Genomic DNA, 12548 nt, shown 5'->3' with positions numbered 1-12548 from the left:
GGCAGGATCCAATCGCTTTATCCTCCGTCTCAGATTTGTTGGCTCGGTCGCATCCGTCGTCGCAGTCAACGCCAATCAGCGCCCGTGAACAGCACACTAAACCGACGCCATCAGCGCCCGCTCGCAAGGGGGTGTGTCATGAAACTTCTGCCTGTCTGGCTAGTCATTCCAGACTCACAGGCCCGCCCACCTTTCTGAGCACAAGTCTGCTACTATAAATCGGCCTTCTTGATATCTCCCCACGTGGTCATTGGCTGCCATATTTCTTGACGTTCACCACTTTTCTTAATGTCTTCTTATGCCTCATTTCTTTCTCATCCCTTGGCCTCGAGGTCTATCGTCTCAAGATGGCTCGCACACCTTGGGGAATGATCTATGTTGGCGTCGCTGCATACTCGTTCTTTATTTCTAGCTTTTCTACCTTTTTCATCCTCGCTTCAGCCTTGACTGCATTTCGTATAGTCCACCTCTCCTTTCTATACCCAAAATACTTAACCCCCATCAAACACATTCCCACGCCGCCCGTGAGTGCAAGGCTACTCACATTTTCTCTCGGGTGATATGTCAGCTTTACTGACCCGACACAGAAACGATCATGGATCACAGGCAACGCAAGCACATACTTGCTCCAAACGCCATTTGAAGACCTGATTGAATGGACCAAGTCAGTGCCGAACAACGGGCTGCTCCGTTACTATCTGTTTGGGAATATGGAACGAGTTCTAGTGTACAGCCCAAAGGCGCTGAGCGAACTGCTCGTGCAGAATTCGTACGAGTTTGAGAAGCCCGCAATGATGCGCCGCTCTTTGGGCCGTATAGCGGGCAAATCTGGCATACTGCTTGTAGAGGGGCTTGAACACAAGGTGAGTTTTTTCATGCTTCGATTCCGTAGGACTCGAGCTGAGCCTCCAATAGAGACATCGGAAGAACCTCATGCCTGCCTTCTCGTACCGCCATATCAAGGACCTCTATCCGATTTTCTGGAGTAAGAGTGTTGAAATGGTCAAATGTATCGAAAACGAGCTAAAGAGCCGCGGAAGTGGCGAAGATAATGTCGTCGAAATAAGGGCATGGGCGAGTAGAGCCACGCTAGATATCATTGGCCTCGCAGGCATGAACCGAGACTTTGGATCCCTCGCTGACCCTAAGAATGAGCTAGCCGCACAGTATCACCGAGTGCTCAAGGAAGCCCCAGTCTGGCTCCAGGTTTTGTTTGTCATTGCCTTTGTCATGGGCAACGTCAAGCCAATCCAAGCTCTACCGGTAGAGCGCAACCGTGATATACTGGAAGGTAGCAATTATGTTCGGAGCGTGGCACAGCAGCTTATCAACGAGCAAAAGGAGGCCATTAAGCACAATCCGGCACAAGCAGAGACTGGAAAGGACATTTTGTCTGTCGCGGTCAACAGCGGGAACTTTACCGACGAGGAACTCGTCGATCAGATGATGACCTTCCTAGCGGCAGGCCACGAAACTACATCAACCGCTCTACAATGGGCCGTCTATGCTCTTTGCAAGCACCCTGAAGTACAAACCCGACTGCGCGAAGAAATCCGCGCCAATCTTCCTCCCATCTCAGTCGAAAACCCAGAGCCCATCACAGCAGCCACTTTGGACTCACTCCCGTATCTCCATGCATTCTGCAACGAAGTCCTCCGCTTCCACCCCTCTGTACCTCTGACGATGCGCGATACTACGCACGATACTACGCTCGCCGGAACCCCGATCCCCAAGGGCGTGCAGCTGATCATCTCTGCGGAGGTCGTCAACCATCACAAGGATTTCTGGGGACCTACCGCGGACAAATTCGACCCGGAGCGATGGCTTGTTCCTGGGCAAGCCAATACCGGCGGGGCGACCAGTAATTATGCCCTTCTTACCTTCTTACACGGCCCGCGAAGCTGCATCGGTCAGGGATTCGCCAAAGCCGAGTTGGCTTCTCTTGTCGCTGCCACCGTGGGACGATTCCATATGGAGTTGAAGAATCCGGATGCGGAGCTCAAGCTTAAGCGGAGTGCGACGATCTCGCCCTGGGATGGGGTTCTTGCGAGGGTTACGCCTCTTGAGGGGTGGTGATTACCCAGCCGATATTGAGACAATTCAGCTGCCTCTACAATGGGTTCAGGATGACAAGTAACAGATGCTTATGTGGAGACTTATGCCGTTATTACGAGCTACTATAATCAGTGTGATCACAAAGCGAAGTAAATTGGTCTATTCATTCTTTTACAGGAATACCAACCATGTTGTCATAGCCGCGATTGGAAGCCCCGGCGTCCCCAACATCCACTCTTAACAAACTGCAACCAATCAGCACCCAAAACTCTCAAATCAAAGAGCCAGAACTTACTTCCGATAACTCCATTGACAGGGATATCAATGCTGGTCGTGTAGCTCGCAGCATCACTCAACAAGTAGACATAGGCTCCACCAAGCTCCCGGGTATCAGCCAGTCTCGGCATACCACCGTAGTACTTCAATTGCTGCTCCCAATCAGGCTGCTGAGGCACCCAGTATGTCATTGCTGTTTGAACAAGTCCGGGGGAAACACTGTTTACGCGGATGTTGTACTGCGCCCATTCCATAGCGAGCGTGTGTGTCATGTTGCGGATACCAGCCTTGGAAGCGCCGTAGGGTGCTGAGGGGACGCGCTAGAACGCACTGTTAGCACGATCCCACAGAGATACTACTAGTAGGTCTCAAAGAGCAGATGAGAAGAGAGGAAACGTACCTTGTTCGGCCGGTAAGACGCCATACTCGCCGTGAAAACGATACTCCCCTTAACCCCTTGCTTGATAAACGCCTTTGCCGCAGCACGAGCAGTGAAGAAAGCCCCAAAGAGGTTGACGTTGAAAAGTGTGGTAATCTCATCCTTTGTGAAATCGAGCGCGGCCTTGTGGTGTGTTCGGCCAGCGTTCACAACCATACCATGTAAGCCTCCGGCCTCAGCAATGATCTTGTCGATGGCCGCGATGATCGTTTCTTCTTCAGTGACGTTGGCTGTGATGGCGTGGAGCTTTCCGGGGAAACGCTTGGAGAGCACAGCGAAGTCATCGCCTGTCTCGTCGCTGATGTCGATTGAGTAGACTGCTGCGGCGCCGTTGACCAGGCAGGACTCTGCGATACCAAGGCCGATTCCGCGGTTGGCGCCGGTGACTGCGGGGAAGTGTTATTCTTGTTCAATGCTGTCAAAAACTGGGGAATAGCGGGGGAGGAGCGTACTGGCAATGACTTTGGAGGTGAGCGTGAGCTCAGTTTGAGGCTGTTCTGTGGATTGAGACATCTTGGAGGAGAATGAGGGGCTGGAGGGGTATCTGCAGATGAGAATGTTGGGAGGGGCCAGCAAAAGTAAAAAAGTGAGAGACGAACTACTTATAACAATCAATTGTTGATTGTACCTTGTTGGAGATCAGCAGGACTCGATCCATGATGACGAGGGGATACACTTGCATTGCATACTACCTAGGTAGTACTATATTTTACCCTCGACACGAGTACAGACATGAGGGGTGACCAATCTGAGCTGACGTTAGGCCTCGGGTGGGGATCGGGGAAATGATGGAGGGGTGTTCACCGTCTCGCGGGCATCCGTGCTCACCCCACTGCGGGGAGTGAATTGCTCCGCAAAAAAAGTATCCAGGACAGAAGACAATAAGATAGACAGGATGGATTCGCATTTGCCCGTTAGTCTCGGGTCTCACTGTTTCATTAAGTCTCAACATGGCTACACTCCCAGCGTGGAACATCTTGAAGGGCAAAACTGCCGCCATCACAGGGTAAGTTCCTGAATACTATAGTATGTCCAAGTTATCTGGAACAAAACTAATCTGAGAAATGACAAAGGGGGACAACTGGAATCGGCCGGGCAATTGCTCTCGAATTTATCAGGCAAGGCTGCAACGTCGCTATCAACCACCTGGGTTTACCCAAGGATGAACACCTGCGCCACAGCCTCTTGGCGGAGGTAGACGCACTGCACAAGAACGGCTCCCCTGCGGGACAAGTCCTCGAACTGGCTGGGGACGTCACGGACCCGCAGACATCGAAGGACCTCGTTCAGGCGGCTGTGAAGCAATGGGGAAGGCTGGACATCTTTGTTGCGAACGCAGGCGTTTTCAAACAGGCTGAATTCCTGGAGTGAGCAACTCCGATGCCTTGGAATACAGCGGCAAGCTAACCTTGAGCTGCCAGGATCGAGCCAGCCCTCCTAAAGCAGAGTCTCGATGTAAATGTTCAAGGCGCATTTTATTCCTGTCAAGCGGCTGCCCGTCAAATGGTCGAGCAAGGCGAAGGAGGATCCATCATCGCCATATCATCAGTGAGTGCGCTGGTCGGAGGTGGACTACAAACACACTATACGCCGACAAAAGCAGCGGTATTATCGCTCATGCAATCGATGGCAATCTCGTTGGGCCAACATAAAATCCGATGCAACGCGCTACTTCCAGGGACAATCAACACGCAGCTGGCGGACCACGATATGAAGAACCCGACAAAGAAGGCATATCTCGAGGGACGAATTCCGCTGGGAAGGATTGGAGATCCAGAAGATATAGCAGGGCCGGCGGTGTTCCTGGCCTCTGAACACATGAGCCGATATGTCAACGGGTCAGGGTCGTTAGCTGATGGAGGAATGTTTAGCAACTTGCAGTAATTCTAGTAGAAATACATCGTCGTTGTCCGCTTGTGGGCATGCGCTTAGTGTAGAATGTGCGACTGGGTTAGGCAAGGGCGATTGATAGCTCGTAGTAAGGGACCTGAAAGATGTTGACAGGAAGGGCACTTGTTCCTTCCTTTTCTATACTCGGTCAGTGGCACAAAAGAAAAGTACGATAAGGGTAGCTTTTTCCTCTTAGAGGCTGAATATCTGAGGAAGGAACGCGCAACTGGTCGTTCCTTCCTCTTATACTTAAGTAACCAGGAGAGGAAGGAACGGCGCTGGGTAGCTCTTTCCTCAACATCGAGTTGTGCTGACAAGGCAGGCACCCCCCGCCGAGCAGTCGATCGCTCCTTCCGTTATACGTATGTTTCCAAGCGAGGAAACCACGGCCCGCGGGTCGCTCTTGCCTTGTGTACGAGCAACAGGCGAGGAAGGTGCGGTTGAGGGTGGCTCTTTCCTCATATATGGATTAAATTCGGACGGAAGGAAGGCACGACCTGGCAGGGTTGCGGTTTCTGGAAGGGCTGACCCATTAGGTCCCCAGAGTTGCTAGTCGTGCCTGCCAAAAGCAGTCAGTTGATGAATCGGCCTCCCTATCATGAACTGAACAGACCCTAAAATCATGACGCTGAAAGTTCTATTTCTAGTTTGCGAATGGATGAACAACCCTGCTGTGCAGCCGTAAAAGGGCTGCTGTAGCCCTTCAAGCTTTCCCTGCTGAACCAACGATTTCCAACCATTTGACCGTCAAGTTAACGACCTTTTCTATCCCCTCCTCAATCAGCTTTGTATGAGGCATCTTCCCGGCGCTTGCGTAGAGATGATCGTAGTAGTCATCAAGCACCAGTCTGTTGACATTGACCTTGCTTGCTCCGGCTGCAATACAACGTTTTACCAACTCAGGCGGAAACCCATTCGTCCCGTGTACCGCGATACGCACTCTGCGGTTCGCGTATGATCGGATCTTCTCGAGTCTGTGTTATGTCAGAAATGAGCAGTTGAAACTTTCTGCGGGTCTGTACCTTTCAAAATCCAACTGAGGTCCCTGCGGGCCATATTCACCATGAACGTTGCCAAACGCGGGAGCCAGAGTGTCCACTCCCGTCGCAACAAACTCATCAACCTCCTCTGGCGTCGTCATACAAGCTTTTAATCCCGCGGTATCCATGACTCCATCCTCTCCACCTTCGATGCGGCCCGGCTCAGCTTCCGTGGCGATATGCCTCTCGTTGCAATGCCGCACCCAGTGGGCTGTTTTGCGAATATTCTCCTCCTTCTCGTAATGTGACATGTCGACCATGATGCTGTCGAATGGCAGCTCTGCTGCCTTCTGGAGAAGTTCTTCCGACTGGCAATGGTCGAGATGAATGGAAATGGGAACGCCAGCGTTCTTAGCGGCTTCAGCGGCCGCCCGCACGAGCATACCATCGAAGGTCTGAATAGCCCATGGGAAGAATTGGATGATGAGAGGAGATCGCGCGACTTTGGCGGCTTCGATGAATCCGTAGACTTGCTCGATGTTGTATGCGATTACCGCGACCACGCCGTACCCGCCCGCTTCGGCATCGCGGAGGATGCGGATATGGGTGTTTGTTTCTTTCCAGTCAGCCATGGTGTTTTATTGTCGGTTGCTGCTTCAGTAATAGGCGCAGTTTTTTTCTCAGCCAGGGCTATCGTGCTGAATATGTATGATGCTGTTCTCCGACCGAGTTTGCGCGAAATTTGCTGGAGCCACTGTGCCGCGAGACGGGGTACAGTTCTCACGGAAGACCTGCGATTTTCCCAGATTCCCGTGCCCCACACATTGGAGGTGCCTTGATCAAGGCGAATCGTCGCTTTGGGGCGCTGACCCACATGTACCGATACGGGCGACCCGAGTGACGACCTTCGGGGAGTCGGGATATAAACTGCCCCTCAAATGTACATGGTTGTTCGGTCATCAGCCGATACCATGTCATCCTCCAGCCCATTCGTTGTCCACAATGACGCGTTTCGCGCAATGCTCGGTGAAGGGCCGACTCTGGAGCTTCTAGCCGAGAATGATTCATATCCGTTCGCTCACGAAGCGGGTATATTCATTGCCTCCCGCAATGAACTCTTCATAACGAGCAATCGCATCCATGACGCAGTCGCCGGGCAAAGAGTCCAAATCAGCAGAGTCCACCTCGACAAGGCCAGCGCTTCAAGTCCGGTAACATGTGAGGAAATCTCGGTCCCGATTCCAATGGCCAATGGCGGAGTCAACTACAAGGATGGTATTATCGTCTGCGCGCAGGGGTCAATGGATGCGCCAAGCGGACTGTATCATATGTCCATCACGCCTCCATATTTGACGACACTCCTGAAAAGCGATTTCCACGGCCGACCGTTCAACTCCGTCAACGATGTTGTTGTCCACAGCGATGGCACCATCTGGTTCACCGACCCAATATATGGGTATGAGCAGGGGTATCGACCTGCGCCTAGGCTCCCGAATCAGGTCTATCGATTCAATCCAGTTGACGGGAGCATTCGCGCTATGGCGGATGGGTTTGGGAGACCGAATGGCATCTGTTTCTCGCCAGATGAGAAGGTTGTCTATGTAACCGACACAGATTGGATCCATGGAGATGGAACGAGCGATGACACCAGACCATCATCAATGTAAGATTTGGAGCCTAAGAGCTCCATCCAACCTGTCACAGTTTCTCGGAAATCGTGAAAGCTAACAGATAACCAGCTATGCATTCGACGTCGTGTTATACCATGGTCAACCATTCCTCACGAATCGCCGCTTATTCGCCATGGCCGACAGCGCAATACCCGACGGGATCAAGACGGATTTGAAAGGAAATGTCTATAGTGGCTGCGGAGACGGAGTCAACGTCTGGTCGCCTGGGGGAGAACTTCTTGGGCGGATTTTGGTCGAAGGAGGCGTTGCGAACTTTTGCTTTGGGAGGAATGGAGAAATGTTTCTGTTGAATGAGAGTCGGCTGTGGAAAGCGAGCTTGAAAGGCGCTGTCAAAGGGGCACTCCTTGGCATCTAGCTAGGGGTGTCCAGGTTATGCCACGTCTTTGAGTAGTTGACAGGTTCATTAATCAAAAAACACTTGGACAGTCAAGTTCAATATGTAGCTACATTAAACCACTCGTCAAGAGACCTCAGGCTGAAAGTTGACTTCAGGTTTCTGCGAGGGCTAGACCAATCTAGAAAGTACCAGCTCGTTGCCCAGGGTGCCCAGGTGCCCAGGCGAGCATGCAATCAAATGGCATCGCTAGCAAATGATGATTGAACTCGCAAGCACCTCGATGGCCACCTTGTACCCCTCCATTCCAAATTCCATGTTGAACCTCAAAGCACGGATTTTATCCATGGTGGAAATCATTTGTGCCCCAGGCTCTCAACTAGGCTTAGCTAGTATCGGAGGCGAATTTTGGGGTTCTACCGAGGAAACGCCCCAGATTCAGGCCTCAGGCAGAAAATCCGTTCCTCTCTTCTCCACTACTACCTCGAGACGGCAGCACTCGCACACCACGATCGCAATGACCATCACTCGTCGATTCGCGACTTCAGATTACCAGGATGGTCAATGATACTTCCACGCCTGTTCGACTATCTCGCAATCGAAAATCCCGTGGACGCGGTCTGCGCACGACAACTGGCTGGTGTGTATATTTCTCTGCTACTTGCTCGCAGTGCTCCCTGCCGATTTTGGTTTCGCGTTGGTTGCTGCTTGCTTGGACTCTGTTTAATCGCAGCGCTACTTGAAACATCATCTTGAATAATTACTGACGAATAATTGTAGTGCAACTTGTCGCAAGCGGCACCTGAAATGCGACGAAGTCAAGCCAGCCTGTGGTCCCTGCCTCAAGGTCAGCCGGCAATGCGTTTACTCGCAGCTATCCGACCTTCGCAGCCGTATTGAGCCGTCTGAAGAGCCTCTTCAGAATTCTCCTGCAGAACCCCCTGAAGAACCTGTGGAAGAGCATGGCGGGGAGCAACGCCCCGCGACTATAACACATCCATCCGTTCCCTTTGATCCTTCATCATTTACAGGAGCAGGCCCCGACCAGTCGCCTGGGGTACCTTCGCCGCATGAACCGCAAATTTCAACTATCTCCTCCTGGCCTCAGGGCAATGGCCATTCTCTGTTACATCCGCTCGACCAACTTGCCGCCATTGTAGCCATTGATCATACCACATCCCCGCATAATATTGGCAATGCCCTTGCCACACACTATTCCCCTGATATACCACATTCCGTCACAAGCTCTATAGGATCTCCTAGGTTAACGGTTAATACCGCCACCGTAAGGTGGTTCGACCTGCTTGCGAATGATGCTATCAGAGAGAGTCCCCAAGTTCCAGGCGCAGACTATCCAGACATTAGCTCTTTGGAGCGACTTGAAGGTACGGATGTATCGCAAATCACGCCTCTACAGCGCGCAACTAGGATTGTAGATCACAACCTTCGTGACGTGGATACGCATCCGGTTGACTCGCCTGTGGGTTCATCCTCTGAGGAGACGTTATGGCAAGCGCAAGAGCCGATTCAGCTTCTTCCGCGGGAGTATTCTCTCTTTGAGAACTTTGTGCAGCGTGTTAGCCCCTGGGTATGGCTCTTGTATAGTTCGTTTCTTCACATTTCTAACCACTAAGTGTAGATTGATCTCTTCGACCCGACAAACAAATTCTCCACCTTCGTTCCTCATCTTGCGATGCGCAATGCCGGGCTCCTGAACGCCGTTCTAGCCCTCTCTTCTCGTCATATAGCGCTCAATCCAGAAGGGCCGACACCTGACCACCAAAGCCATCGCGAAGCGGCGCTCCAGTACTACTACCAGACCCTACACTACGTGCAAAAAGCTATGCAATATTCCAGCTATAAAACTAGTTTGGAACTTCTTGCAACCACACTCATTATTTCAACATATGAGATGCTGGATGACTCGAGTCAGGACTGGCAGCGGCACTTGGAAGGTGTCTTCCTGATCCAGCGTTCTCAGGTGATCCATGGAGATTCTGGTGGACTTAAAAGTGCAGTTTGGTGGGCGTGGCTCTGCCAAGATGTTTGGGCGGCATATCGAGAGAGGCGCAAGACATTAACGTTTTGGGTCCCTAAAAAGACATACGCGTCTCTCTCTCCAGCGGAGCTTGCGTCTCGCTCTATGTTTGTCCTTGCAAAGGTCATAAACTACTGCTCACGGGAGGAGAGCCTTCTTGCGGAAATCAATCTGCAGGCAAGGATTGACAGGGCGAAGCATTTGCGCAATATGCTAGACGAATGGTGGAGCCATCTAACGGTCGAGTTCACTCCATTGCCCACGACGGTCAGCACCAAGGCGCCCTTCCGTCCCATCTGGATTAGGACTCCTGCATTTGCTGTTGCTGTGCAACTACACTGTGTTGCACATATTCTGATTGCCTCACATGAGCCTTGTCTCTACGGGATAGATCAATTCCTGGAGCGGCAAACGAGCATTCGGCAATGTGTGGAGATCATTTGTGGAATTGCCATGGCGTTGAAAGATGATGCATCGAGCTTGATATCTTCCCAATGTTTATTTATAGCGGGAACGTTCACACAAGACAGTCGATCTCGCGACTGCGTACTAGAGCTCCTGGAGTCGTGTCGTCAACGAACTGGGTGGCCTGTTCACTCATTTGGCAGTGAGTTGAAGCAGATGTGGAGGACGTTCGAATCCCATGAGGAACAGAGTGGGACAGGAACATACGCAAGCATTCTACTGAACAATCGGTAGTCAAGTGTTTCGTGGTGATGATTCCGGACCGACTGTGTCTCACCGGGTCGAAGCGCTGGTTCAAAGTTTGAGCTGTGTGTCAGATCACACATGGAAGTGACGGTTCATATTGCCATCGAGATCTCGTTATCTGTTGGATATATATCTATATAGCCTATTTCTGGGGGCCAACGAGCGTCTTAACAAGGCAGAGCTGATGCAGGCACGGCTCTACCGTGGCTAAAGAGTACTCTCAAGCCCTTGGCGTGCCGCGGCCATTATATATGTCATCATTAGTGATTGATTGATTCTATTACGAGCCAGTAGGAGTTAAATCTAGCTCGCAAACTTCAGTTCTAGGTGATAGCGGAACTGGTAGCTTCAATTCGGAATGGTGGGGTCTGAAATAACCCAGAGCACTTTATACCCTGGTATAGCACCACTGAAGAAGAAGGACTTGGTGGTGGAGAACATTGGGGAACATGGAAGCAGGCAAGCTTGTCCTGGAGGGGCAGATGCACTAGTTCGTCTGGGGCACTTGAGTAGTGTCACTTTTCGCTCAACAAACACCCGAGGAATTATATATTCTCCTTTACGCGTAACTTTGGTCTAATCGAAAACAATCGCTGCCTTGATCACTTTCTTCGTCCTCATCGCCTCCAGGCACTCCTCCCACTGCTCGACTTTGAACGTCTGGTTGATAATGCCAGTAACACGAACCTTGCCCGTCGCTGATTGTAGGGGTCAGTCACTGATCAATACAGGAAGGGTATAGGGGGAACTAACCGAGGTAGTCAATCGCCGCAGGGAACTTGTTCATTTCACTGAAGGACCCGAGGACTTGTATCTCATGTTTAAATATCCGATTCGGCGGCAGCGATATGCGATCATCATCGTTATAAACCCCGTACACCACCAGCTTTCCTCCCTTTTGAACAAAGTCAAGCGCCTTCTCCAATATCTTCGCACTACCTGTGGCTTCGACAACAATATCGAATCCATATGGATTGTCGTTATGCATTTTCTCGAGCAGCGCGGCCGAAGCTGCCGCATCTCGAGGGAGGTCGATATATTCGTCTGCGGCGTCGAGAGACCTGGCGAGCGACATTTTGACCCCCTCTGGAGCTGCTACCACGACATAGCACCCTCCGTTTTGACGCAGCAGTTGTGCAAGAACCAACCCTGTCGGACCAGCGCCAAACAACAGCACCTTAGATCCCATATGAGGTGCAATCTTATCGATTCCGTGCGCCGCACAGGCTGCAGGCTCAATCAGCGTTGCGTCTACATCTGAGATGCCCTTGAAAGGGAAGACTCTCTTAGCTGGGTATACGGCGTATTCGGCAAAGCCACCATCGGCAGTCACGCCGTGTGCAACGAACTTCTCGCAGAAAAGTTCCTTTCCACGGCGACAGTAAAAGCATTCTCCACACAGTTCCGAGTTGTCTGCCACCACGCGATCACCAACTACAAAGCCCTTGACCTTAGATCCGAATGCGGCCACCACACCGACTGTTTCATGACCCGGAACTACTGGGAACTATAGCCGTCAGCTGTAAGTCACTTATAGCGACGGTGCTTTTTACCTGAGCTCCGAACTCTCCGTCGTGGATATGTAAGTCGGTTCCGCATACGCCGCAGGCTTTCACTCTTATCTATATCCATACAAGGCTGGTCAGTTTTATGGAGATTGTTTTCTGGGACCGTGAAGAAATACCAGCAGGTCATTTTCTCGGACCTCCGGCAGAGGCTTCTCAACTACTCGCGGTTTCCTAGCTTCCGCGTACTCTGCGTAGTCAGCTCAATTCAGACTGCATTCGCCTTCTGCCCAAACTCATGTTAACATACCAAGAGCTTTCATTTGATTCGGAAGGTTGAAGACATCCATCGTGGTAGTACGTGTTTTTGTCGCAGTTTACTCAGCAAGGAGGATTTGGATTTGGAAAATTCTGGTTTCCATTTGGGCTCCTCCAAGCCCTTTATCCGAGACAATGTCGATCAAAGAAGGGGACCTAGCGCTTCAGTGCCTCGAAACATGCACATAGTTGTCAGACTACGGTGACGACAGGGCTTCTCCAGTACTGCTCACGGAGTCCTCCCTGGAATGTTGGAGAACCGAGCCCAACACCGGCTCAGGTTTCATCTCCACGAGTCAGGAACTATCCAA

The 12548-nt window shown here is 51.5% G+C and overlaps 7 protein-coding genes across 7 annotated transcripts; 4 read left to right on the top strand and 3 right to left on the bottom strand.

Annotated features, from left to right (window-relative positions):
- Positions 1-347: 347 nt before the first annotated feature.
- Positions 348-2076, top strand: BJX68DRAFT_251505 (cytochrome P450; the record flags this gene model as incomplete). Its single annotated transcript, XM_071042394.1, has 3 exons — positions 348-524; positions 588-863; positions 916-2076. 3 exons carry the CDS (start codon positions 348-350, stop codon positions 2074-2076), a joined length of 1614 nt encoding a protein of 537 aa, XP_070905612.1.
- An 86-nt stretch (positions 2077-2162) lies between these two features.
- Positions 2163-3483, bottom strand: BJX68DRAFT_7262 (uncharacterized protein). Its single transcript, XM_071049662.1, has 3 exons — positions 3223-3483; positions 2732-3156; positions 2163-2651 (listed from the first exon to the last, which is right to left on the bottom strand). Exons 1-3 carry the CDS (start codon positions 3281-3283, stop codon positions 2250-2252), a joined length of 888 nt encoding a protein of 295 aa, XP_070905611.1. The 5' UTR covers positions 3284-3483; the 3' UTR covers positions 2163-2249.
- A 185-nt stretch (positions 3484-3668) lies between these two features.
- On the top strand, positions 3669-4726 carry BJX68DRAFT_222740 (SDR family NAD(P)-dependent oxidoreductase). Its single transcript, XM_071038032.1, has 3 exons — positions 3669-3776; positions 3844-4137; positions 4192-4726. The coding sequence occupies exons 1-3, from the start codon at positions 3721-3723 to the stop codon at positions 4652-4654; spliced, it is 813 nt and encodes a 270-aa protein (XP_070905610.1). The 5' UTR covers positions 3669-3720; the 3' UTR covers positions 4655-4726.
- Positions 4727-5363: 637 nt separating this feature from the next.
- On the bottom strand, positions 5364-6272 carry BJX68DRAFT_251503 (class II fructose-bisphosphate aldolase; the record flags this gene model as incomplete). The annotated part of the gene is made up of 2 exons (XM_071042393.1): positions 5364-5634; positions 5683-6272. 2 exons carry the CDS (start codon positions 6270-6272, stop codon positions 5364-5366), a joined length of 861 nt encoding a protein of 286 aa, XP_070905609.1.
- Positions 6273-6611: 339 nt separating this feature from the next.
- BJX68DRAFT_260337 (SMP-30/gluconolactonase/LRE family protein) lies at positions 6612-7686 on the top strand (the record flags this gene model as incomplete). The annotated part of the gene is made up of 2 exons (XM_071043865.1): positions 6612-7303; positions 7380-7686. 2 exons carry the CDS (start codon positions 6612-6614, stop codon positions 7684-7686), a joined length of 999 nt encoding a protein of 332 aa, XP_070905608.1.
- A 115-nt stretch (positions 7687-7801) lies between these two features.
- On the top strand, positions 7802-10722 carry BJX68DRAFT_222734 (Zn(II)2Cys6 transcription factor). Its single transcript, XM_071038031.1, has 3 exons — positions 7802-8305; positions 8446-9253; positions 9305-10722. Exons 1-3 carry the CDS (start codon positions 8223-8225, stop codon positions 10400-10402), a joined length of 1989 nt encoding a protein of 662 aa, XP_070905607.1. The 5' UTR covers positions 7802-8222; the 3' UTR covers positions 10403-10722.
- A 268-nt stretch (positions 10723-10990) lies between these two features.
- BJX68DRAFT_260335 (zinc-dependent alcohol dehydrogenase family protein) lies at positions 10991-12269 on the bottom strand (the record flags this gene model as incomplete). Its single annotated transcript, XM_071043864.1, has 5 exons — positions 10991-11112; positions 11168-11921; positions 11968-12036; positions 12099-12169; positions 12230-12269. 5 exons carry the CDS (start codon positions 12267-12269, stop codon positions 10991-10993), a joined length of 1056 nt encoding a protein of 351 aa, XP_070905606.1.
- Positions 12270-12548: the final 279 nt, after the last annotated feature.

This window comes from Aspergillus pseudodeflectus (assembly GCF_044049435.1).
Source record: "Aspergillus pseudodeflectus strain CBS 756.74 chromosome Unknown BJX68scaffold_1, whole genome shotgun sequence".
In the NCBI taxonomy this organism is placed as follows: Eukaryota; Fungi; Ascomycota; class Eurotiomycetes; order Eurotiales; family Aspergillaceae; genus Aspergillus; species Aspergillus pseudodeflectus.
Note: the sequence above shows the minus strand (reverse complement) of the source record. Positions and strands in the feature narration are given on the sequence as shown.

What these genes read in the sequence shown, in the direction of transcription:
- BJX68DRAFT_222734 (XM_071038031.1), top strand. Translation starts at nt 8,223, where the DNA reads ATGGTCAATGATACTTCCACGCCTGTTCGACTATCTCGCAATCGAAAA. An exon ending in CTGCGCACGACAACTGGCTG is followed by an intron (nt 8,306 to 8,445) that starts GTGTGTATATTT and finishes GAATAATTGTAG; the next exon opens with TGCAACTTGTCGCAAGCGGC. An exon ending in TGCAGCGTGTTAGCCCCTGG is followed by an intron (nt 9,254 to 9,304) that starts GTATGGCTCTTG and finishes CACTAAGTGTAG; the next exon opens with ATTGATCTCTTCGACCCGAC.
- BJX68DRAFT_7262 (XM_071049662.1), bottom strand. Translation starts at nt 3,283, where the DNA reads ATGTCTCAATCCACAGAACAGCCTCAAACTGAGCTCACGCTCACCTCC. An exon ending in CACCTCCAAAGTCATTGCCA is followed by an intron (nt 3,157 to 3,222) that starts GTACGCTCCTCC and finishes ACTTCCCCGCAG; the next exon opens with TCACCGGCGCCAACCGCGGA. An exon ending in CGTCTTACCGGCCGAACAAG is followed by an intron (nt 2,652 to 2,731) that starts GTACGTTTCCTC and finishes AGTGCGTTCTAG; the next exon opens with CGCGTCCCCTCAGCACCCTA.
- BJX68DRAFT_222740 (XM_071038032.1), top strand. Translation starts at nt 3,721, where the DNA reads ATGGCTACACTCCCAGCGTGGAACATCTTGAAGGGCAAAACTGCCGCC. An exon ending in AAAACTGCCGCCATCACAGG is followed by an intron (nt 3,777 to 3,843) that starts GTAAGTTCCTGA and finishes GAAATGACAAAG; the next exon opens with GGGGACAACTGGAATCGGCC. An exon ending in AAACAGGCTGAATTCCTGGA is followed by an intron (nt 4,138 to 4,191) that starts GTGAGCAACTCC and finishes TTGAGCTGCCAG; the next exon opens with GATCGAGCCAGCCCTCCTAA.